The 25,907-nt window shown below is 44.5% G+C and overlaps 1 protein-coding gene across 11 annotated transcripts in view; it reads left to right on the top strand.

Annotated features, from left to right (window-relative positions):
• The first annotated feature begins 7,979 nt into the window (after positions 1 to 7,979).
• The window catches only part of MTMR1 (myotubularin related protein 1), a 59,249-nt gene continuing 41,321 nt past the window's right edge, over positions 7,980 to 25,907 (top strand). For 3 of the 11 annotated variants that reach the window (XM_018552605.1, XM_018552602.1, XM_018552601.1), the window contains exons 1-4: positions 7,980 to 8,348; positions 14,315 to 14,420; positions 16,513 to 16,536; positions 20,393 to 20,443. In XM_018552605.1, the coding sequence (XP_018408107.1) occupies positions 8,209 to 8,348; positions 14,315 to 14,420; positions 16,513 to 16,536; positions 20,393 to 20,443 (321 nt within the window). In that variant the 5' untranslated portion in view covers positions 7,980 to 8,208. The remainder of the gene's footprint in view (positions 8,349 to 14,314; positions 14,421 to 16,512; positions 16,537 to 20,392; positions 20,444 to 25,907) is intronic. The other 8 variants (XM_018552610.1, XM_018552606.1, XM_018552604.1 and 5 more) reach the window with 3 other exon arrangements.

The raw sequence follows: 25,907 nt of genomic DNA, 5'->3' as shown, positions 1-25,907 counted from the left end.
AACTCGGCAAAACACACTGCACTGCATGTGGAGAAACTCATGCAGATCTGGTCCGGATTTGGTGTGAACAAGCCCTTAAAGTACCCTATGATAAAAGAGTAATGCTTACCTTTCCAAGGAGGTATCTTCTCTCTGTAAAAGGTTATAGCCACTGAAAAATTGCTTGATGGTGTCTGATGTCTCTATATTCAGGGCTGGTGGATTGACCCACAGAACTGTGTTGGGGTCAAGGCACCCAGAAGTGTGTTCCTCAGGGGCTGTAGCTCCTAAACAGAGGGAAGATCTGAGATCTCACCAGCTGGAGATGTATTAGGGCTTGTGTCTAAGCTTACACAATGCCGTGTGTTTTCAGGTGCATATCACTTGCAATTGCCATCCATTTGAGACTTTTCTGAGATCATTCACAATTCATCGACCAGTGTATTTCTCCTGCAGTTGACTTCTAAGATGAATCAACCTGCTTCATGCTGCTTTTGCATTCCAATACACTTATACAGCGGTACCACGGTTCACGAACGCTTCTGTACGCGAACAGGAAGTTTGGCAAAATTTTCCTTCTGTTCACGAACTCCGCATCGGGTGCCGAACACAACCGCAGCTATCTTCCCCTCTCCGACACGTGGTCGTGGCTTCCTCTTGTCGAGATCGCGGTCTGATCACAGTTTGATTCGGTTCGCGACCAGAATCGTGGAACGAATTAAGTTCGTGAACCGAGGTACCACTGTATGGGGAGAGAAGCAGGTGTGATGAAAACAAAAGCCCCTCATTGGGGATGTTTAAAAAAAACAAAATGGCAGGTTCACTTTACTTCCCCACTTCCTATCAACGCATGGTCACCTTCCCTTCTCTCCTCCACCACTCTGCAAGATCTGATCATATTGCCCCCTTTTCCCTTTCAGGAGTTGTACCTGGAAGCCATACTGTTCTACACTATCCCTGAGTCAGCCTATTGGCACAGTGCATATTGTATTGTTTCTGTGTACTTCATATTATGCTCCCATTTTTACTTGACATTTCAGATTGTCTCCCCATGTTAACTCTTTTCTTTTATTACAGTAGTTGAAGGGATATTTCAGGATTTTTTTATGTTTTAGATTGTAAATTATTGTAAAGGTTTAGAGAGTTATATAATACTTCTACAAACAATGGGTAGTCTAAAAGAGAATCCTAATACCATTTTGTATATAAAATCCAGTAACAACATCGCATAGAGAATGCATTGCTTAAATCTGAAAACTTCTATGTATGTCAATGACATTTGCACATGTTATGTATTCATTATTTTGTGTTTCTTTTCTGTTCACATGACTAAAATAGGCAAATCTGGGAATTAAACGTATTCTGCTTTCAGTTTACTGCTGTCTACTATATTCTTCATTTTGCACATAAGAGTATTTAACTTCTGATTTCACTAGGACTCATTAACTCATGAACATGAATAGGCCTTACGGTCTCCAGACTGTACCTTCTACTGATTTTGTCTTCAGATTGAATAAGATATATACTGGCTGCACATAGAAAACTTTGTGTGAGCTGACCGGCCTGCTATAAACGGAAAATATTGCCGGTGTTCTATCAAAGTTTGTGACTGCGTTAGAATGTGTGACCGGTGACGTGGTCACACATTTTAATGTAATCACGCCCAGTTTTTTGGCCCTGAAATGTGACTTCTATCTGACTTTGTGGAATGTGAGATCGCAGTCACAAAGTCGGATGAAAGTGACATTTCAGGACCGATCAGCTGTTCTAGGGCAGATCTGTTCTCTTGCACATGCGATTTGCGATGCGATCTGCCCTGAACAGCTGAGAAAGCGCTGGAATTCAACTTTTGCGGGTCACATATTCCACTGCTGAAAAAGTGGGCGTGAGTACGTTAAAATGTGTGACCACATTCCAACCCAGTCACAATCTTTGATAGAACACTGGTATAAACTAGCAGCAGCCATTTTGTAAATTGAGCCGGTAATCTTTAAAGTGTATATAATCTCTAACTATGAACTGTCATTTGCTTTCCTTTGGTCTGTTTAAATATACACCATTGTTTTGTTAAAAAAAAAAACTTGTTGATCCTGCCAGAAATCTTGTGAGCCGATAGCTGCCTGTGCTGTAGTTTTATCTGTCACATTGTTCCCAATTTTGTATGAGGGCACCTGACTCCATGTTATGGAGAAGACAAGAGGGGGAAGTGTTCTGTAGTCCTGTCCTAGAGTAACAATGATGTTCCTGTATGGACTAAAAGTGTGTTACTGGCAGGATCAGGTGAATATAAAGGGGGAAAAAAAACCTGAGAAAACTAAAGCAGCCACCACATTTAAGGACTGGTAAGCTGCAATATATTACAATCCTGTTCTTGGGGGTAGGCTACCTAGGCACCCCAGCTCTGGTGAAACTACAAGTCCCATGAGGCATTTGAAGACTGATAACCACAGGCATGACTCCCAGAGGCATGATGGGATTTGTTGCTGGACTGTCAAGGTTGCCTACCCCTGAGCTACACTTCAAAATGCTGCAATGAGATGCCGTAGCACAGCAAGGCTAAAGGCTGCTCACTAATTGACTGGCAGTGACCTAATAAAGATTGTTTTAATAAAAAATATCTGTATTTTTGGTGTTTCAATAATGGGAACATGTTAAAGCTTACCTGTACTGACATGAAGGAAGAACATGAGGCCTGGCTATCATGTCAGTCACATGATTGTCTTGCTTCACCTCACTGACCTGGAACAAGCGTGCAGTAAGTGAAGTCGGAACACCTGATCGATATATTATTTGAGGTCATTGACTTGGAAAGTGTTGAGTTCAGAGAATCTACATGACTAGGTGGCAACCAGCATTTTCCAGAGAGGTCGGCAATGGCAGCCTCCTGTTTGTCAGCATAGGTTTCTTTGAATAACTGAAAGACGCGTATGCACAAAACTCCTGTGTTTTCTTGGCTCATTGGTAGCTGCCGGACCTGTCTAGTGGTGGTACTACAGAGTGCATTCTAGTTATTCATATTCTGCTGGTGATTGGACAGCCACATTCTTCCCACAAGGCTTTCCATTTCTGAAGAAGGGACCTACCAGTCCCTGAACAGTACCAACAGTGTGGATTGCCATTAAATGCGGTTTACTAGAAAGTGAGCCTCCAGCTAGCGATGCAGAGAGCAGGTAAACACAGTTGTCTTATTACTTGGTAAATGGCGTCTCTTATATATACAATCTTTTCACATTTCTGTGTAGCAAAGGTTCAGTATTCATCTTCTGTAAACATTTGCATTGCCTAGTCATCAATAACTGTCTAGATTTTGTCTAAACCTTTCTGGCCTTTCCTATACAGTAGGGATGTCCCGATACTGATGCTAGCATCGGAATCGGGCCTGATACAGGGCATTTTGACAAGTACTTGTACTTGTCAAAATGCCCCGATGCCTAGCTCCGAAGCTTGCGCTATGTTTTTTTTCTTCTTCTTACTTACCTCGCCGAGTGTCACTGCTGCTCCGGTGGGTGGCGCTCCGAGCGGGGTCATCTGGCTCCGGGTCCTAATTTAGATGGCCGGAGACTGCCAGATGACCCCGCTCGGAGCGCCGCCCACCGGAGCAGCAGTGACGCGACGATCGGCGAGGTAAGTAAGGAAAAAAAAAAAACCCTGCAGCGGCCAGTCAGCGCTGGTCCAGTGGGAGGAGCTCCAGGTGGGGTTCTAATTTAGCTGGCAGGCACCTCTAAGCCAGTTAAATTAGGACCCCACCTGGAGCTCCTCCCACTGGACCAGCGCTGCCTCTGACTCGTCCCTGCTCTCTCCGGCACAGTCACACAGTGAGTGAGGGCAGATTTGGGGGGGGGATTTATTAAGCAATTATGTATTGTCTGCACTGTATTAGCAGTATATACTCTATATACTACATATAGAGTATATACTGCTAATACAGTGCAGACAATACATTTACAATTATACTAACATGAATGTATTAAATGATCTGTATGTAGCCCTGTACTATGGATCATTTAACCCATTCATGTTAGCAGAGGATCATTGTAAATGTATTGTTGCAGGCACTCTATATGTACATGTACTATATACTACATATAGAATGCACTGAACAATAGATTTACAATTATCCTCTGCTAATATGAATGGGTTAAATGATCCGTAGTACATGATATGTAGCCCTGTACTAAGGATCATTTAACCCATTCATGTTAGCAGTGGAGAATTGTATATCTATATGTACTGTACATATACAGCACAAATGTCCCGTACATTGCAGCAATATATTTACAATAATCCCCTGCTAACATGAATACGTTAAATGATCCTTAGTGCAACTACGTGTTATGTACTATGGATCATGATTTAACCTATTCATGTTAGCAGGGCAGAATTGTGAGCGCCTCCCACAAGCTGAGCATCGAGATGCGATGCAGCGATCCTGCCCAGCACCGACTACGAGAGGCGCTGCGTGAGGCAACAGGGATCGGACTGAAACTGTGAGTAAGGGAAGCTGGGACGGGGCTGGCTGTAAATCTATTGCAATAGTGTACTGGACGTGTGTAATGTATATGTAGTACATATATACAGCATACACCTTCATTACACTCCAACAATAGAGTTACAATTCTCCCCTGCTAACATGAATAGGTTAAACCATGATCCATAGTACAGAACATGTAGTTGTACTATGGATCATTTAAAGTCACCTGTCCCTTTAAGAAAAAGTATCGGCAAGTACATGAGGGGATATACTTGTACTTGGGCCTGAAAAAGTGGCATCGGGACATCCCTACTATACAGTGATGAAAAGAAATAAATCTGTATATACGAGCCAGGTTGTCTTGTGCCTCTTTACAAGATACGAAAGCCGAGTTTTACACCGCACCTTATTGAAACTTCGCTCCAGGCAGTTTAGCGGCCCGGAGAAGCAATCAGCTGAGTCGCCAGAATCTCCAGCCGGTCTTTCTGTAATGTGAGTTCCCCATCCCGAGACCATATTCCTGAGACCTTTTTATGCTGCAGACATGGACATGTTCTATTGTCAATTGTAAGTCTATAAAAGTTCATTGGTTGCTGGAGGGTTTGACCGGTCTCCTTAAAGAAGAACTCCGGGGAAAATTATTAATAATCTCTCCCGTGCCGCAAGGGTTAAAGGAGAACTATGGGGTGAGTGATTTACACTCCTACATACTTGGAGCCGACGTGTGATATTGAAACTGTCACAGGTCGGCTCTATTGATCATAAACTGAGTGAAAACATACTGTCGCTCACTGACTTCCCGATCATCTCCCTGCAGAGAGCCGTGACTGTCAGTCACCGCTCCCTGCAGGGATTCTCCCCTCTCCTCCAGTACTGACTGAAAGGATGAATGCGGAGGGGGGTGGGCATAGCAGGCACTGCTTTTGGATAGGCAGATCCTGCTGTCAATCAGGTATCTGGGTGGATCTCGACCGTATTGTCAGACTCTGTCCTGGGGGTTCTATCAAATGTTGTAACTACGTTGGAATGCAAGACCAGTGACGCGGTCACACATTTCAACGTAATCCCGCCCAGTTTGACAGCGCTGCAATGTGTGACCGCCTATTAGGTCAAGCAATCCAAAGCTTTGTCAGATCGGCTCACTGCGCATGTGCAGGAGGTCTGATCTAGACTACCTCATCTGCCTGGAACAGCTGATCGGTCCTCAAATGTCCCTTCTATCTAACTTTGTGATTGCGGTGGAATGTGCGATCTCCCCTTCCCCAGGTCACGTCAGTAACATTACTGGGGAATGTGAGATCGCACATTCCACATCACTCACAAAGTCTGATAGAAGGGACATTTGAGGACCGGCTGCAGCGCTTTCACCATATACACTATATTGACAAAAGTATTGGGACGCCTGCCTTTACATGCATATGAACTTTAATGGCATTCCAGTCTTAGGCCTGGTTCACACCTGAACGTTTTGTAGCGCGTTCAACGCTCGACGAACGCTCAAACATCTAAATCCCATTGTATTCAATGGGTCTGGTTCACACCTTGCCGTATTTCCGCCCGTCCGAACGCGATACAAAACGGCCTACGCCCAAAGAAGTACATGTACTTCTTTGGGGCGTTTTGGTCTCGCGTTTCCATCGGGATACAGCCAAGTAGCCCTTGGGAACGTGTTTTTTTACCGTGAATCGCGGTAAAAACGCGTGCCGCGAAACGCGCATATACAATACGCATAGGTGTGAACCCAGCCTTAGTCCGTAGGGTTCAATATTGAGTTGGCCCACCCTTTGCAGCTATAACAGCTTCAACTCTTCTGGGAAGGCGTCCACAAGGTTTAGGGGTGTGTCTATGGGAATGTTTCACCACTCTTCCACAAGCACATTTGTGAGGTCAGGTACTGATGTTGGACGAGAAGGCCGGGCTCGCAGTCTCTGCTCTACTTCATCCCAAAGGTGTTCTATCGGATTGAGGTCAGGACTCTGTGTAGGCCAGTCAAGTTCCTCCACCCCAAACGTGCTCATCCATGTCTTTATGGACCTTGCTTAGTGCACTAGTGCGCAGTCATGTTGGAACAGGAAGGTGCCATCCCCAAACTGTTCCCACAAAGTTGGGAGCATGAAATTGTCCAAAATGTCTTGGTATGCTGATGCCTTAAGAGTCACCTTCACTGGCTGGAACTAAGGGGCCAAGTCCAACCCCTGAAAAACAACCCCACACCATAATCCCACCTCCACCAAACTTTACACTTGGCACAATGCAGACAGGCAAGTACCATTCTCCTGGCAACTGCCAAACCCAGACACGTCCATCGGATTGCCAGACAGAGAAGCGTGATTCATCACTCCAGAGAACACGTCTCCACTTCTCGAGTCCAGTGGCACTGGCGGCGTGCTTTACACCACTGCATCCTGTGCTTTGCATTGCACTTGGTGATGTAAGGCTAGGATGCAGCTGCTCGGCCATGGAAACCCATTCCATGAAGCTCTCTACACACTGTTGTTGTGCCAATCTGAAGACCGCACAAAGTTTGGAGGTCTGTAGCTATTGACTCTGCAGACAGTTGGCTACTTCTGCGCACTTCAGCATGAGCTGACCCCGCTCTGTCATTTTACGTGGCCTACCACTTCATGGCTGAGTTGCTGTTGTTCCCAGTTGCTTCCATTTGGTTACGATACCACTAACAGGTGACCGTGGGATATTTAGTAGCAAGGAAGTTTCACGGATGGACTTATTGCACAGGTGGCAACCTATCACGGCACTGCCAATGAAGCCAGCGCTAGAGGAAGCGAGGCGGCAGTGAAGGGAGTAGATCCGCATAAGCCAATGCCTCCTCTATAGCGCTGGCTCCTGTCACTGGCGGAGTGATACCAAATGCACTCTGCATGTGAGGAATCGCTGGTGAAAGTGCGTTTCGCTCATTCTGTCCAGCGATTGGTTACCAAATTGCTCTTGGAAAGGTACGGCACCCATGATCACCCTATTCTTAACTTTTGGATGATTTAATTTGGATTTGTGTTAACTTTGGATTGTTGTACATTAAAAAAAAAAAAAGACCTACCCTGAAAATAAGACCTAGTGTGTTTTTTGAGCCCAAAAAATATAAGACAGTGTCTTATTTTCGGGGAAACACGGTACTTAGCTTTGGTTTACGGGAGGAGGTTAGTATATGTCCTACCATGACCCTAAAGAGAACTATGGGATAAAAATGTTACCTCCATAGTTCTCTTTTAAGTGCTCGGTTGTGTCTAAGGAGGAAAAAGTTAACCCTTGCAGCTCTGCAGAGTTCTGCTTTACCAGTCTTGTAGGGCATTGTGCGCACAGTATCAGGTATTTGCGGACGGTATTCTGTGTGCTGTGGACATGCAAGCAGGTGTCGCACGTCTTCTGTATGGGGCATGGTCCGTTCAGTACCGGGCTATTGTCTACTTGAGGGCAAACTTCTCATTCACAGGAGGCCGGTGTCTTGTTATTACCGACCGGCCCTCTCCTTCTGCTCTTCTCCCCTCCAGTGCTCTCACTGACCCCCCGGCTCCCCGCACTGCATTGTGGGTAGTCCCAGCTCAGCCCCGAATACAAGGTAGCGGCGCGGTGCATGCCGGTCGGAGCGGGGTGACAGCGGGGACGTCAGAGGCGATCTCCCTCCTCCATCAGCCTGCAGGAAGCCGGCAGGAAGAGCGGCCATCAATCCGGTCCTTCCTGTGCGATAAGCGGCTCAGCTGTATCCCGAGCATCCGGGGAGGAGGAGGAAGAAGGGGGACGCCATGGACAAGCTGACGGGGCTGGAGAGTTTATCCGGAGGGGGCGGCACCGCCGGAGCATCTGCTGCTAGGAAACCACCCCGGCCATCCGCGCCCCCGTCAGTGCCCAGCTCTCGGCAGCCCAGCGTGGAGACCCTAGACAGGTACTCTTCCTGCATGTGTGTGGGCGTGCAGCATCCCCAGAGCTCATCAGGGCATGCTGGGATTTCTAGCTCACCAACACCGGCAGCACCTGTGTGTGCGCAGCATAGCTGGGGGTCAGGTGTAGAAGTGTATGTGGGCGGGGGACTGTGCTATGTGTTTATTATGGCAGCAGCTGACATGATGATCTGCCTTAGAGTGTAAGCTCTGTTGATCAGTATAGATGGCTGCAGTTTAATTCCTGGTAATATCATGCTGGATATGAGTTGTTGCTCATTGCTGCACCCTGGTGATCTGTGTTGATTGTGGAACTACAGATCCCGGCATAGTCAGGATATAGGTAAAGGATAGGGTCTGGGTGCTGGTATGCTGATGGGATCTATTCCTTCTTCTGTGGTGTATATAAACAGATCTTGTATACAGCCAGTGTATCTGATCTATGGAATGTACAGGGTGCACCGACATCCCATAATATTCAACCTCAACACAACATTCACCCACATAGTATACACACAATATACACCTGTAACATTTCAACATTCTATTCCGTGTTTCAGTGATCATGATGGTCATTTGTGTTTTATAGATGATATTTGTTATCTGGTTGAATCACCAGTCTGTACAGACGATTCCTTGTCTTAGTCTGGTCACACATATATTTCCTTCATTCTGCCATAAGAGATTGGACAGATTCCTCCACCTACACTGATCAGGATGGACGGGTCTCCCCCGTCTGTACAGACGATTCCTTGTCTTAGTCTGGTCACACATATATTTCCTTCATTCTGCCATAAGAGATTGGACAGATTCCTCCACCTACACTGATCAGGATGGACGGGTCTCCCACGTCTGTACAGACGATTCCTTGTCTTAGTCTGGTCACACACACACAGATTTCCTTCATTCTGCCATAAGAGATTGGACAGATTCCTCCACCTACACTGATCAGGATGGACGGACGAGTCTCCCCTGCTAGGCTGTTGTGTTCTGACAGCCGCTGCCACAATACGCAAACAGTGACAAAAGCTGATTGGCTGTGGATTTTCCACCCGGATCCTTCAACAAAAATCGATGAAAAGCCAACTTTTGCTGAGCGTGGTGATGTCATCAGGACCACCTTCAGATTGTATGTCAGCAGACATTGTGCAGTGTATGGGCAGTGGTGGTATGGGGTGTAACGTGTGGGTATCTGTACATAAACATGTAGATGTCTACAAGTAAATATTATTCAATGCTGGTCCTAGCTGGTTGTTTTTAATCCTTGCGGTGGCTGAATTTTTTGAGGAGAGTATTTGAGATTGTTTTGTTTTTTATCACATTATAAAATGTCTGAGGCTAGGTTCACACCTGAGCGACACCCGTGACGCGCGTCCTGGTAGTGCTAGTGCGCACAGTGGTTGCCGCTCGACCCCATTGATTTCAATGCGGTTCGATTCGCACGGCAATCACTAAAAAAAGGAACACATACCTTTTGTTTTGCGACACACGAAGCATGGCTTTTTTATCGTGTGCAACTGCACGGGCGGAATGGTGGCGAGAAACCGCACGATCCACTCAATGCGACTGGGGTGTCATTAGAAAATAATGGCACCGCCAGCGCGATCGGCTGTGGTGGGGGACTCCATGACCGCCCGGCAATCTACATGGTTTTGTGCAAGATTGCCGTGCGGTCACGGATCGCCTAGGTGTAAGGCTAGCGTTAGGCTGAAATCACACAGGCGGCAGTGATCTCCACCGTCCTGAGAAAGGTGATGTGCGGTGGGTCGCTCGTCAGAGGCAGCAGTGGCTGCCTGGCATTCAGGAGGTGATACTGCCATGTCTCTGCCTCTGCGGGTCTGTAACTGTCGTGCAATGCCTCATGGGACTTGTAGTTCCACAACAGCTGGAGTTGCCCACCCCTGCTTTAAGGTAAAGCATTGCATACAGCCAGTATTTGGGTCACGGGTGTTTTATTTGCTGGACATATCTAGAAGTTCAGGGTGCCAGTCCTGAGGGGTGTTGTCCTGAGACATAGAAAAGAGGGCACAGCAGCTGAAATGACTGCAGGCTGATGTATATAATGTACGCGGAGAGGTCTGTAGCACCCAGCCAGCTTCCAGCATGTACAAAATATTTCTATATTCAGCGACATTGTTCTCTTGTAGCACAGTTTGTATTCTGGCCCTGTTGGGATTTATAGCTGTGGAATGGGGCAGGAGCTGAGTGGAAGGGAGTTGTGCGCTCTGGTTTTGGGGGGGACACCATCGGCATGGAGTTTCAGTGATCTCCCCGTATTTGGATGGTTCCCTGCACAGTGGTGGGTGAACTGGTTTCCACACGGACTGGCTTTAGTGTATGTTTGTATGACCAGTAAGGGTTTCAATTCTTGTGTACTGTGAGAAGTTCCTTTTCATGAGAACAAAGCTACTTACCTGTGTTTACTCTTTGTCTATTGCCGTTTCCCGTCTGGTAAAACCATTGTCACCAGTAAAGTAAGGCCCCGTTCACACCGTGTTCCAATCAGATCCACCTGGCAGAATTTTCGGGTGGATCTAATCAGAATCTCAATGTAACTTTGAGGGCAGCCAGATGTAAATGGATGTGTGTCCGATTACCCCATCTACGTCCAAAAATAAATCTGAACAGAAGTAATTAGATGGAAATGGACACATATCTGCTGACTTCTGACTGCCCGAAAACCTAACATGGGTCCAGTTAGTTCAGTTTTTTCCTCCATCACAATAAGGTGAGTGGACATGGAAGTCACCAGAGTGACATCTATTGCATACCGCTCTAATCTGCTATAGATCTGTGCACGGATCCCCTGCTAATTGGAACGGGTGCCGCCCGTGTAAAAAAAGAAATCCCCTTAACAGAAATCTAGATAACAGTAAAAACCGCGGACGGCTTTTTTTTTTATGCATATATCTACTGCTTGCTAAAAGTACCAAAAAGGTAATTACTTACCTGTTTCTCCGCCGCTGGCTCCCGTCCAAAGATCTGTAGATTCTCGAGCGGCCGTGAAGGATCATGGGGCGGGCGTATGCGCAATAGAAATCTTCGGAGGGAGAGGGGAGAGATGGTGTAAGTCAATGCAGGGGGACACAGCAGAATCAAAGAACGGCACCAGCGCTGGAGGGACTCCTGAAACCTACTGGAAAGAAGATGATTGGATCAAGAGGCATCATTTAAAGGAGAACTATGGGGTCAGGGCTTTTCCCCATAGTTCTCCTAAGGGTAACGGTAGGTCACAAACTAGCATTCTCCCGTGACCCAAAGCTCAGTATACCGCGAGCTACAGCTCGCGGTATACTGAGCCGCCGCAGCCGGGACAGATCCCAACAATACTGTCTGGATCCACCCAGCTGCTGGATTGACAGCTGGCTCTGCCTATCCAGAGGCAGAGCCAGCAGTGCCCACCCCCTTCCCCGTTTGTTTCGCCAGTCAGCGCTGGAGGATCGGACAGGGGGAAGGGGGGAATTCCTGCAGGGAGCCGTGAGTGACAGTGACGCTATGTGTTCGCTCACTTCCCGATCTACTGAGCCGACCTGTGACAGTTTAATTTTCACAGGTCGGCTCAGATTATGAGGCTGTGTAAAAATCACTCGCCTCATAATTCTCCTTTAAGGCGGCATTGGGGAGGGGCGGCACTAGACAATACACCCCAGCGGGGCACATTCTATGGAGCATAACATGCCCCTGCTGATGTGAACAAACCTTAAGGCACAGCTTTCTCCTGATGGGTCCACATTCAAGCAATGTATATAGTGGGTGTTCCCAACCTTTGCTGTGAACACATTTACATACACTCCAAATGCCTCAGAACTACATTTTTGAACATTCTTCTCTGAATGCTATTCGTTAGAGTTTGAGAGAAGGAAAACCACCGCTCACGAGTTCTTGCTGCTTCTGTATTTTATGAAAGCATATGGCTCATAACCAGCCATCAGATGAGATCCACAGAGACTTGTATGCGTTCCTCTCAAGACACTCTTCGTGTAAACTAGTTTCTGTGGGCAGTTTCTTGCTGTGTGAGCCTCTAGACTGGACTTTCAGGCTTTGACATTTCATATTGACCAAACCATCTCTATAGGAAGCTTACAACATCCTACTAAACTCCATCCACTGGAAGTTTTAAACACATTTGGCTATATGTCACTTTCTGATGTGTCATTGTTAGGCAGTCGTTAGAAGCAGATGATGGATTTAAAATGTTTCCGTTGTAATTTCTTCTGTATTGCAGACGTTTTCCTAAATGCGATTTGGGTCCAACCCCAATCCCCTAAGGCCTCTCGGAGATTGATCCTGACATTTGTTTCAGTATTCCCATTTGCTTGAACAATAAAAGTTAAAAAAACAAGCCGTGGATTGCCTCACTATAGACACCCTAACTGCACCCCTCCCCCTATAATACGTAAAGTGAAAAAAATAGGAAGAAAAGAGTAGGGTTTGCGGAGGGGTATGATAGACCATGCATAAACAATTAGAGATATATTTAAAAATGTCAAAATGTATTTAAACAAACATATAAATAGATACAAATTCATTACAATACATGATGCATGCAATACTTGGAAAAGATCCTATGTTCAGTGATTACATTCATAAACCTTAATAGATTTTTTTGCTAACATGATCCGATTCAGTGATATTGGTATTGGTGCAATAGCCAATAGTATGTCTAGCTTGTTAAGTTCCGACGCGTTTCGCTGATGGCTTCTTCAGGGGGCCATTATTATTTTTTTGATCTTGCACATTCACTGTATGGAATAGGACCGACGTTTAGAGGACCAAGATGATGAGGGCCGGGTGAATCCAACCCTCCCAAATAGGTCCCTCGTCACACCTGGGACCTTGAGGCGATGCGGAGATAGGTAGCCAGGGAGACTCCCTGCAAGTTTGGCTGGTTGTTGGCAGATAGGATAAATAAATCAGCCAAACTTGCAGGGAGTCTCCCTGGCTACCTATCTCCGCATCACCTCAAGGTCCCAGCTGTGACGAGGGACCTATTTGGGAGGGTTGGATTCATCCGGTTTATGAATATACTCACTGAGCATAGGATCTTTTCCAAGTATTGCATGAATCATGTATTGTAATGAATTTCTATCTATTTATATGTTTGTTTAAATAAATTTTTTGAAATTTTTTAAATATATCTCTAATTGTTTATGCATGGTCTAACATACCCCTCCGCAAACCCTACTCTTTTCCTCCTATTTTTTTCATTGAACAATAAAAGACAAGATGAGTCTGGAACAATGTAGTATTTATTCTGAGCTATTAAATCTGGGCCCAGAAAAACAAGGACATTTGGCAGAAATTCACACACCAACTGAAGGAAAATGTGGCTGCACCTTATGTGATAAATCCTCAGCAAGGATTAATAGAAAGGTCATGGAATGTGTTTATAGAATACAATGCTGGGTCTCAGGGCCAGGACAGCTAAGTGATGACAAGAGGGAAGAAGTCTTTTCAGTACTATCCTATATTGCCGATGTCCATCATCTCTTTAAGTGTCCTTTTCGTTAAATCACAATTCTTGGCAAAGTAGAAATACAAACAGTATGTTGATTGTTTTACCTGCCAAGAGATTTGTAATAGTCAAGTCAACCTTGTGATTTACACACATTTTGCATTCTGTACAGCTGGACAGGTGACACACACATAGGTGGACCAGTCTTTCCAGCCTCTCTTCCTTCACCCCAGCGGTCTAAGGTCCCATGAGTCATCACAATCACAATAAAGCAGAACTCCTGCAAGTTCTTCTTTAACATGTCCGTACGCTTTTAAATTGTGAGTGGAAACCAGTACCAAGCAGGGTGAAGAAACTCCATAGAGTCAAAGTTGCTTGAGAAACTGCATGCCAGCACCACCATGTTGTACTTCAGTGGTGCTTATGAACAAGCCATGGAGTGCTGCTCATAATGAAACTACTGACAACCCTGTGATTGCATGTAAAATCCTAGTGCCTTTTTTCTCTCTCTTGTAGCCCTACTGGATCACACGTTGAATGGTGCAAGCAGCTGATTGCAGCCACAATATCCAGCCAGATTTCCGGTTCTGTGCACCCAGAAAATGTTTCCAAAGATTACAGGGTAAGTGGCAGGATGAAAGAATGTATGTCGTACTGTTATGGAAATGTGTTGCAGCAAGTCTTTCACAGGCTCCATTATGCTTCTCCAGACGTAGTGCTTCCACATTATATCAACAGCATTACCACTAGAGCGCTCAGTACTCCATCTACACCATACTGGGGCTATAGATAAGGCTTTATAGAGAGAGAACTCTCACACAAGGCTTTTCTTATCCTTCGAGCTACCAAAGCTGTAGTTCTGCTACTAAGAGGAACTATGTATCAATAAATAGCACTTTTTACAAATATTATTTACGGAGGTGTTTGTGATGGTTCTCTTTGTATCAGTGGGCTTTGGGCTTGTGTTGATGGCATTAGTTTGACATATGTTGGTGGTGCTTTCCAAGATCATTCAGAATCCATCGGCAGATGCTTTTGACCTGCAGTTGACCTCCTGACCTGCTTCAAGCAGATTTTGCTTTCCTCTTAGGCCTCATTCACCCACAACGCAAGAGCAAAATTGTATATTGCGTATATACGCGTATATATATGCGTGCACTATATGCAATCCCAGAATACATAATTCTTAATAGAAATTTTAATGAACTGTACGCTCATACGTGCCTATACGCGGGCAAACATGCATATATGCGCGTAAAGTACGCAGAAATACGCTGCCCGAACGCATCTCGGTTCTATTCTGTTTTTGCGCATTTTTACGTTACGCAAATATACAGCTCAATAGGCAGCTATGTGAATGGAGCCATTTATTTGCATATAGTACAATACGCGCGTATATGCGCGGCAGTGTAAATGAGGCCTTAGACTTGTATAGGAAGGTAAAACCCTTCTGAAGCAAACAAAGTTCCTCAACACAAGCTTTTACTTGCACACTTTTGCAACTGAAAGCAACCTGTTTGTTTTAAATGTAGCTGTTAGTCTCAGATTGTTTGACTGTAGTAACTGGGGTTTCAGATTTATAGGGGGAAAAAACACTTCTAACCTAGACAAAAACACTCCCAGAATCTACTCCAGTCCTCCATCCATGCAAAACAGTATGGATGGAGGAACCCCTGCTGCCAACCATTGTATTCAGCAACAGCTACTGAATACCTGAACAGCACGTGCATCTGTCTGATGCAGATATTGTATGGCCGATAAATTTTGGAACAGCTCCTTCAACAAAATTTTTTTAATTGATTTGCGTGTCGAAGGAGGGGGGGGTTGGGGTGCCGACAGAGCCATCCATGGCTCAAAGTTCATCCATTTGTTGCTTAATCGGCTGAAATTTGAGCATTGGAGCATTGTGTGGCCAGCTTTAGACAGATTGCTGGAAACCACTTGCAAGTCATATACATTTGTGACCAGTAGGAATTTGTGCTGCTGCAGCACACCTAATCAACTGTTTTTAGCTCCTCCAACAATTCTGAGGCTTCCCTTACTTTCAGTTGCTTAGGCTTTTTAGTGTAATGTAGCTCTGAGCCTCCATGATTAGAGCTACACCAAAGATGGCCTCCGAGCTCTCTGCCTGAGGAGTCACAAGTAAGTGGTTGGCCGGAGTAAAAGCAGTACAACCCCCACCAGCCTGAATTACAATTGAATTGTAGGTGGTTTCCAGTCTGCTTATGGGTAAGTATATTGGTATGTTGATAACAGACATTCTATGTAATACATGTTGTCATTTATGTGTTGGGTATCCTTTAGCAGATTACTATAGTCTGAGGACTTTGCATTTCACCAATAATGATCATCCATAATTAAGCAGTAATGAAATGTCTTGCATGTCAGAACATTTCATGGGGTTCTTTCGCCCCTATCATCCTTCCTGACAGCACCCAATGCACATAGTTATACAAGGAGATCTGTCTACTAGACATTTTAGCTTTAAAATAATGCAGACTGGTTCATCTCTTTGTTGTACTTGTTAGAAAGTACTGAGAAAGTTTGGTAGAGCACAGCTTTTTACTATGGGTAAGTAGGGCAATTCTTCACATATGGGTGTTGTCATGGAGAATGCCTGATAGTGGTTTTACATGTACTTTTGATTCTGTGTTTCATAATGTCAAGCAGTGGAGTAAATCCTTTATCTTTGACAACATTGTGCATTTTAACAGGTCTTCAAGAGGCCCGATCTAAGGGTAAGATATCTTTGGTGTCCAGCAAGTCGGCCTCTTGCCTGTTTGTCCAGTGTGCAGTGTGCTGAAATTCTGTATACATGTTCACTTTTAAGTATCAAAATCTCCAGCAATAACATATTATTTCCTGCAAGAACTTTTTGGTGCTGTAGTGTGAGGGAAGCCAGACTATTCATTTAATAAACTCTCATTCTTCTGGTGCAATCATATGCCCTATAAAAAGTGCCAATGTGTTGGTAAAATGAGTTCTTTCCTAAAAGATGAGGTTTTAAAAGTAGTTATGGTACTATAGTTGATAAAGATTGACTTTACATGATCCTGTATTAGAAAGTGATACAGCTGATACGAGCATTGCTTGTGACACTTAGGCTCTTTAAAGGTTCAATACCAAGTGCTTCCAAGCAGCATAAGTGATTGTTATCACAAACGTGCGGTCTTTGATCAGCCTTTAACATTCACCTCATGCAGTGAAAAAGCTAAATACATTTTAGCCTGTGTAACACCCTTAACAAGTATTGTCTGTGCCCAGCCCCTTCTCTACATCATGCTGGCAGCCCAGCCTACACAGCGCTAAATAAGGGGAAGCTCCTAGTTCATGATGGGACCCAAGTTTCCTATTTATACCTTCCCAGCACCGGTATCTTGAAGAGGTGGAGCACCTGACCCCAACAAATATATCGTAAGGTTATTTTCTTTTTTTCTGCTAAGAAAGCTATTCTAAAACTGTATCAGAGTTACATCTGGCCAGTTTAGATGCTAAGGCGGTGTTGCGGATTTTTCATGCATCAGCTCCACTAAAAACTGATCTATTCGTCTTGTGAGGTTGCTGGCAATCTGAATTTGCTTGCTATTTTTTTAGGTCTTAGGGATTTCATTAATTAGATATCCCATCAATGGTTCATCAATAAGTGCCCTTAACAGTTTGGAGAAGAGAGGAGAAGTGAACAATCTAGGCCTAAATAGCTGATTTGGAAAAATTCTCCAATTCTGCTCACTTTCCAGTTCAGCTATGTTGTCCTAGATTGTTCACTTCTCCTGCCTTCTCCAAACTCTTCACCTTTTGTGAATAACACTGTAAAGCTTCCATTTCTTTGCTGCAGCTTTTTTCCTTTCTCTTAAAGGAGAACTATGAGGTGAGTGCTTTTCACTCACCTCATAGTTCTAACCGACCTGTGACAATGAGTCATAGGTCGGCTCAGTAGATGGGGAGGTGAGCGAACACATACAGGCGTTCGCTCACCTCTCGATCCTGTCACGGCTCTCTGCCCTGACAGGGGAGGGGCTGGATTCCCCCCTCCCCGCTCCGATCTGCCAGCGCTGACTGACAGAACGGACGGGGGTGGGGGCGGGTACAGCTGGCTCTGCCTCCGCTTCAGCTGCGGCGTCTCAGTATCGCTGTATACTGAGCTTAGGGTGACGGGAGGACGCTAGTTTGTGTCCTCCCGTTACCCTAAGGAGAGCTATGGGGAAAAGCTTTAAAGGAGAAGTATGACATGAGTGATTTCCACTCACCTCATAGTTCTAAGCCGACCTGTGACAATGAGACTGTCACAGGTCGGCTCAGTAGATCGGGAGGTGAGAGAACACATACCGGGTTCCCTCACCTCTCGATCCTGTCACGGCTCTCTGCCGTGACAGGGGGAGGGCCTGGATTCCCCTCTCCCCGCTCCGATCTGCCAAACGCTGACTGGCGGAACGGACGGGGGAGGGGGCGAGTACAGCTGGCTCTGCCTCTAGATAGGCAGAGCCAGCTGTCACTCACGCAGCTGGGCGGATCCCGTCATCTAAGTCGGGATCCGCTCCAGGTGCGGCGTCTCAGTATACCGCGAGCTGTAGCTTGCGGTATACTGAGCTTAGGGTAACGGGAGGACGCTAGTTTGTGTCATTCCGTTACCCCAAGGAGAACTATGGGGAAAAACACTGACCCCATAGTTCTCCTTTAACCCCATAGTTCTCCTTTTTAAGGGGAGTTTTTCTGACACTCATTTGGGTAGCAAGAGAATTCAGAATATATATATATATATATTGCATGGGACATTTTTGTTTTAGTTGGAGGATACTGGAGAGTAAGGCCTACTGAGATTAATATTAAAAGCGGGTTCTTGGTGAGTGAATTAACCCATTGGTACCCTCATCTGGCCAGCCTCCCTCCTGGTCATTGAGTTTTAGTTGCTTCCTAGTTAATGGCATGAGTGGAACCCTTCATGGTGTGCAGAAACCCCCACAACTCCAACATGGGCAGGAACAGGACTCCACAACTATAGCTTAACTTTTAACCTTCAATCTAGATCTTGCTAGTGGGGTCCTCAAAGGGTTGTAAAAACCAGCATGGCTAGATACCATACCTTTTAATGCCACTTTTAGTGGACTGACCCTTTAGAACAAAACAAAGGGAAGCACTGGATCGTGAGCTTTTGGGAATATGTACAACTGTCCCCCTCTTCCTACTCTAACCTGGAGTTTCCGCTGGAATGTTGTTTTAAATAGGGAACAATCATTTAACAAATTTAGTTATTTCTAGTATCCACACACTTTGACACAGAATTGGTGTTTGCTATCAGCTTATTTTGTTTGTCTCCCTTGAAGATTTTGATCCTCTCCTTCAGTGTGTGTCTGCTTTTTGTGAAATACATTCAAGGTTTTGCCAGCTTGTGTTGTTGCTTTAGTTGTGCTTTATTTGATTTTTTGTAGCATGTGTTGAACTTGTACAAAGGTTGTGAATGAGGTATCAACTTAGGGAGCTCGGCATCTTTTTGTTTTTTTATATACAGGGGTGTGAACTTGGTATTTTTATAAAAATGTGAGCAGAACATTCATTCATATCCTTTGGGAATATTTGACTTCACTTAAAAATGTCAGCTCTATAGAATGGTGTTTGTATCCAACTGCTGGTGACACAAACTATTCAACAGACAAAGGGATCTTGGCAAGAGAATAAAGAGGATGAATGCCTCCTTTCCTGGTCATACTTGTTGTTGACTATTGCTGTTGGCCCCAAGGGAGCCTCTGCCATTGCTGCTCTTATCTGTTCACTGTGCAATGCTCCTAGATAGCTGGTTCATTGATGTCAGTGGACTGGATATACAGACGCTTCAGAAAATCCACTACAGCTTCTGTGAAGCAGAACCGGAACTATCATGACTTTTCAGCTCGGGATAAAGCTCTTAAAATATCCACCAATATTGTAAATTTTAAAACTAATCCTATATTTAGGCAGCATCAGCTATGATTGCCCACAAGTGGCCAGTCCTCTGCTGTCACTAGGAACAGGTAACCAGTTGTCTATTAAATAGAAAGGCATTTTTCATTTGTGGTTGGAAAGGGGATTTCTTTTTGGATATCTTGGCTTCAACATCCCTGGGAAGTTTAAACTATCAATCTATCCACCACTGATATTTCAGTGTTTGGTTGATTCAAGAAAGCTGACAGTTTCTTATATGTTTTGGGGGCGTTATTGGTGAGATCATTGTGCTTGAGGTCCTGGGTCTGCACACTTTCTATGGCCATTATGAGGAGGTCTTGCTCTCTCTTTTTTTGTATTTATTTTATAATCTGTAGAATGCAACAGGAATGGGCTTGAACATGCAAAGTAGGGCAAGAACACCCAAAACTCCTGGGTGAAAGGGAACGGAGCTTAAGATGTATAAGAAGCCAGCGAACTGTCATGTAAAGGAGTAGAGACTTCAGTCACTGACGAGCACTCACCTAAGCCTTTCACCCAAGATTTCAGTTTTGGCAAACTTGCCATATTAATCCAAGTGTTTCACAAATGTATATGTATAAATGAAAATAAATTAGAACCTGTGGCATTAGTGCTTAAAAGCATTTTCACAGGATTTTGGGTACTTATCTCTCCCAGGAGGCAGCATTGAGGCACAGTGGTGTTGCAGGAAAGCATCTGAAGTCCAAAGTAAGTATTTTTTTTTTTCTCATAATGGTTTATTCTTTTTATCCATTGAAGCAAGCTTGTTGGCAGAAATAAACTGGCTACAAAAAAAGGGTTCCATTAAAAGAAGACTGTAAATTCTCACCTTTTCAGCTGCACCGATTGCAGTGATGAGAAATTCTCTGCTAAAGTCTGTGAAAATAACTGACACTTCAAGGATTAGAGATCACTTGTGTCTCCTGTTGCACTCAGTGGATCCTCCAGCTGATCTCCACATCACTACTGTGTTTGATATTGACATAAAGGTCGATGGGAGGTGCCGCTGAATGCAGTGGGGGACACAAGAGTATGACACTCACAGAAGTGCCAGTTTCCACTCAGACTTCAGCAAAAGATTTTTCGTCCACAGAGCGTTGTTCCACACAGCAGGATAGGTGAGTATTTACTTTCATCTTTTACAGGGACATATTTTTGTTGCCTGTTTAATTACGACTGGATCACTTTAATGAGTGTTTTTTATTTGGGAGGTGTGGGCTCCAAGATGATTTGGACCTTGCATATCCATACAAAGACCACTTTAACTAAAATTCTATTTTTATATCCATACAGTAATCCCTTGTACACCAGATATCAGGCTGAAGGTGGGAGTGCCAGTACCTTTCTCAAACCTTTACGCCTTGAGCTTTTCACAAAGCTTACATTCTGTTTCAGACATCTTAGGGGGGTGTTTAGACCGCTTAGTGGAGGTGAACACTATAATCAGGACCTCACCAGTTGTCTGATCCACATTCATAGAGAGGTGAGCAGACTCAAAGCCAGGAAGTGGCACTAGAAGCTGCAAAGTTACAGCCTCTTCATAGTGGTGAAGCGATTCATCAATGAGAAATCTAGCTAAATATCTAGGCGGGCAAAGTAATTCACATGTATATTTGAGTGTGCATTCAACTGCTTATCTTTTTGTTTTTTGCCTTTTAACTTGCAGCAAACATCTTTGCTTTGTTCCTATTATGTAAAGAGCCTTCAAATCTCAATCTATATGGTGCTTGAGGCAGTCTGCTCCACATCAGTGGAATGAGATAAATAATTCTAAACTCTGTTCTGCATTGCTTAGCACCAGTCTTGTGTCCCTGACATTTATTTAACACAACAAGCATCACTTAAGTGTCAGTAGTGCTTTACACTGGCTGCTGTTCTCTACTCTTTAACGCTGCTTAAAACTTTGTGATCCTGATCTGTAAGTGATCTGTTTCCTCATGTGTTCTCATAGCTTACACAACTTATTGGTTGTATATCAAATCCGCATCTGAACCACCAAGGGGAATGCATTTATCCACCATTGGACTTTTCTGAGTACATTTAATACATATATAAGATAGATTCATTATTTCACATATATATTTGGAGATACCCAGGGACAGTCCAAGCAGGTTTGTCCTCCACTGTTATTTAGCAAGGCAGCTAGCAAACACTGTTTCAGTGCGTGGAGGGCTTTGTACAGCAAGTGCACAGCATTAAAAAAAAAACTATCTGCTCGTCTGAAACACTAATTAAACTCAGGTTAGTTCCTGACTAATGGAAGATTCCTAATGGGTTTACCAAGGCCGATATCCTTGTACCTTTTCTGTTCTGTCAGCCTTTTCACCCCGCTCACCCAGCAGAGAGAGTGAGAGAGCCCTCAGCATCAGTTAGCTCACATATGAAAAGAAATGTGGACAATGGTGTCTGGCTACCAGGTAAGGTGTGGACCTAGAAATGAAGGCTTTATCCCACCCACAGCTCTACAAAGCCTTTGGGCTCTACAACTCAAAAACATAAGCCAAAAAGGTTGTGTTCTCCACATGGGCCATAATTTTACGCACCATGTGTATAAAAAAACCCCTAGATGACCTATAACACACCGTCCTTAATCCTGCACGTCAGTAAAGATACTGTAATTTACATTTACCTTGAGGCCAGTGACCCATTATAGGGTATTGCTTGGTTGTTCATGAACATCTAAATTGTACCCTGCTGTGAGGCTGAGTATGAGTTGCAGTGCCCCTACATTTTCGCGGATGAGACAACAATGTTGTAAGCCTGTGGCATTTACATGTTATGTTGAAAATGTATTAGTTGGTTGTTTGTTCTGAAATTGTCAATGAAATCACATTAGGAATTGGGAATCTTTCAGTTTACTACTATAACAACTTTATTTACTATCCTACAGTACACTGACATCATGTGAGCCACACAGCTGAAAATCACCTGAGATCGGTTGTTATGATTGATTTTCCCCATCTATTGTAGCGATTGGTAGACAGTTGTCCCATTTATTATAGTAATTATCAGATGACCATAGGTAGCCATGGTTGCCCACAGTTTTACACCGCTGCAGTTGCTCACAATGAATCGCAAGCAATGGCCCCCGAAAGCGCTTGTTCTGATGACAAAAACTTTGGATTTCAAATGATTTTGGTGTGCTGGTGACATCTATCTACAATCATTGTCTGGCAGTGCCATGCGCAGTCACTACGAGCACTCCCACTGTGGTTGGGAATTTCCGGTAAGGAGTGCGACAAGGCAACTATTCAATCTTCCACATAGGGTCAAAGGTTATAACGCTTCCCTACACTATTGGAAAAAAAATTCTTCTTCTTTAACCAACAAGACAGGAGGGCATATTTATTAGGAGAATCTGACATTTAGTAAACATTCTCTGCAGTTGGAACGTCCAGGCCCATGTGTTTTAAAGCAGAACTCTGTTGAAAATGATTAACCCTTGCATTGGGGCTACCCCTGCACTGCAAGGGTTAACTGCTTATTTTGGTCTAGGGAGGAAAATAACAAAGTCATACTCACCCGATCTTCTGAGCTCCCTCCTGCCTTCCCCTTTCTCCACTGCAGAGATGGTATGTCCCTCGGCATCCTCACGTCCTATACACTGTGTATAGAACATAATGATTTACAGGATCTTAGACCACTGCAGCGGAGGGACCGTTCTAAGAGCAAGCCTACTCCAAGGATCAGGTGAGTATCGCTTTGTTATTTTCCTCCCTAGACCAAAACGAGCCCTTGATGGGTAGCCCCACTTTAAGGGTTAATAATAATTTTCCCCAGAGTTCTACTTTAAATGACAGCATGTGATTCTCCACAAGAGAATGTCTGGTGAAATTCTCTGCTTTTTAAATAGACCCATAAATGTTGTACATTCTAACCTATTGTAGTGCCACTTGGTACATCTCCTTTCTTTTAGAAGAATATTGTGTATTTAGTAGAGAAAATATTGAAGATGTTGTTAGTTAGTCCCCAGTATATGTTTTTTCCTGCCAAGGAGCATAATAAGATTGTCTGCCTTCCTGTGTCAGTGGGGATCTGCAATCTGCATGAATTTCCTGTGTTTATTGCATGCGTCCTCATCCTTTTGACTTTTTTTTTTGTGCGACCTTTAACTGGTTGTGTGTAAAAAGAATGTTTGTGGTTTCTGTTTGGTATCTGCTGTGCTGTTTGCATATTCTGCATTTTTTTACATTGAATTTCTTCATTTGCTTAAACAGGATTCCAGAGTCGTGCTTTCAGTCCACAATTGTCTGTTTTTCAACACAAACATTTTAGCCTCTTTAGTTTTACCCGTTCATTTGGTGTAGTAGTGGAGTTATATTTATCTCAACCTGAAGCTCAAGGGGCATGAACCTCAACGGTCCTAGGTTGCCTACAGACATAGGAGAAATACTGACAAGCCTTGCCAGGTACAGTTGGATTTGGCGTCAATCTTATATCTGGTTGGTGTCTCCAAGACCGGCTGCCATCCCTTTGCTGAGCTTTTCCAGAAATAACTTTTTTTTCTTGTTAGGTTGAGAACTGTTGTCAGATTTTTATCGCTGTCTATGATTTTCCCCCGACGGGAGATTAAACCTCCATTTTGTCTCATTATAATTAGGGATGCACCGATACCAATACAAGTATCGGTAACGGTGCTGATACTGAGTATTTGGGCGAGTACACGTACTCGCCCAATTGCTCCCGATGCATATCCCAATACCGGAACTTCCGGTATCAGGAAGCCAACACCAAGTGACGGAGCATGAAGTCGGCTTCCCGGAAGCCGGACAGCATGTAATGACTCGCCGTCCAGCTTCCTGATTGGACGGAAAGCTGGACAATCGGGAAGCCAGGCGGCGAGTCATTACCCGCCTCCCCTGCTTCCTGATTGGCCAAAAAACGCCTCCATGCTTCCTCGTCACCTGGTGATGAGGGAGCATGGAGACGGCTTCCTGGCTAATCAGGAAGCCGAGTGGCGAGTCATTACACGCTGCCTGTCTTTGTTAATGGGACTTCCGGTGTCGGCGAGTACCAAAAAAAAAAATATTGGTACTTGATGCTGAAAAGATCATATCGGTGCATCCCTAATTATAATGAACATGGTGCAATAAACACCTCAGAGTGTCCTTTTCCCACCCTACCAAAGTGTTTAACTTCTGTCTCTGCCCTCATTGGAGATATTTTCCATAATTTTTTCGTCTTGGACAGAGTAGGTAGGGTTTGATAGCTGTTCACATCTTTTTTGCTGTCTGTGCCCTGCAGGGAGATATTCCTCCATCATGTTACCTTTTTTTACAGCCAGGACTCCTGGGACTTCTGCCGGGCTTCCACCAGGGAAGAAGTGGTCTCTTAAGGTGCCCATACTCGTGCAGTGTGAATGAAGGCGTGCAACCGTTTCTACTGTACGGTCGCACGTCCTTTGTCTAAGGAGCATGCTAGAAAACCTGTTTGATGCTCGGGAGACAAATGCCGAACTGGCCGATGTGCACACTGCCCGTTCAGGGGGGCGGGCTTGCGATGATCGCAGGTACGATCTGCCTGTCCAAGATGGGCAGGTCGTACGTTTTTTTAATTACTTTACAACCCTTGCAAGACAGGTCTTGCGAGGGTTGTAAAGTGTATGGGCACCTTTTTATAGAGGACTTATACACTGAGTGGCCAGATTATTATGACCACCTGACGTTTGTAGGCAAATTAGCTATAATTTTGCTCTAAAGTTGCTAGAGGGCCAGACCATTATAAATAGAGGAAGTAAGTTGTTTACCACGACAGTAGAAGTGATTTTTTTCTGAAGATATGGGTAAACAACGCAATTTAACAGCCTTTGAACGTGGGATGATTGTTGGCACTTGGAGCCATGGAGCGAGTATCAGCAAAACAGCAGAATTCGTTAAATGTTCAAGAGCAGCTGTTGTTAAAGTGTTTAAAGACTGGACTGTCAGCCGAAAATCTGGGTCTGAACGTGCAAATTGTGGCCATCAGCGACTAGTCAATGTTAGGGCAGAACGGAGAGTGGCAAGACTGGTACAAGACAACAGAAGGGCAACAGTGCCGTGTCAGATTCCTCGCATCACCTTTCAACATCTCGTGGAGTCACGAGGCGGCCCAACGAAGTACTGATGGGGTGGTCATAATAATCTGGCCACTCAGTATAATCATAATAATCTGGCCACATATATATATATATATA

The sequence above is a fragment of the Nanorana parkeri genome, unplaced genomic scaffold (genome assembly GCF_000935625.1).
Source record: "Nanorana parkeri isolate BGI_ZX_2015 unplaced genomic scaffold, ASM93562v1 scaffold93, whole genome shotgun sequence".
NCBI lineage: Eukaryota > Metazoa > Chordata > Amphibia > Anura > Dicroglossidae > Nanorana > Nanorana parkeri.
This window is presented reverse-complemented; position numbering and strand designations above follow the sequence as displayed.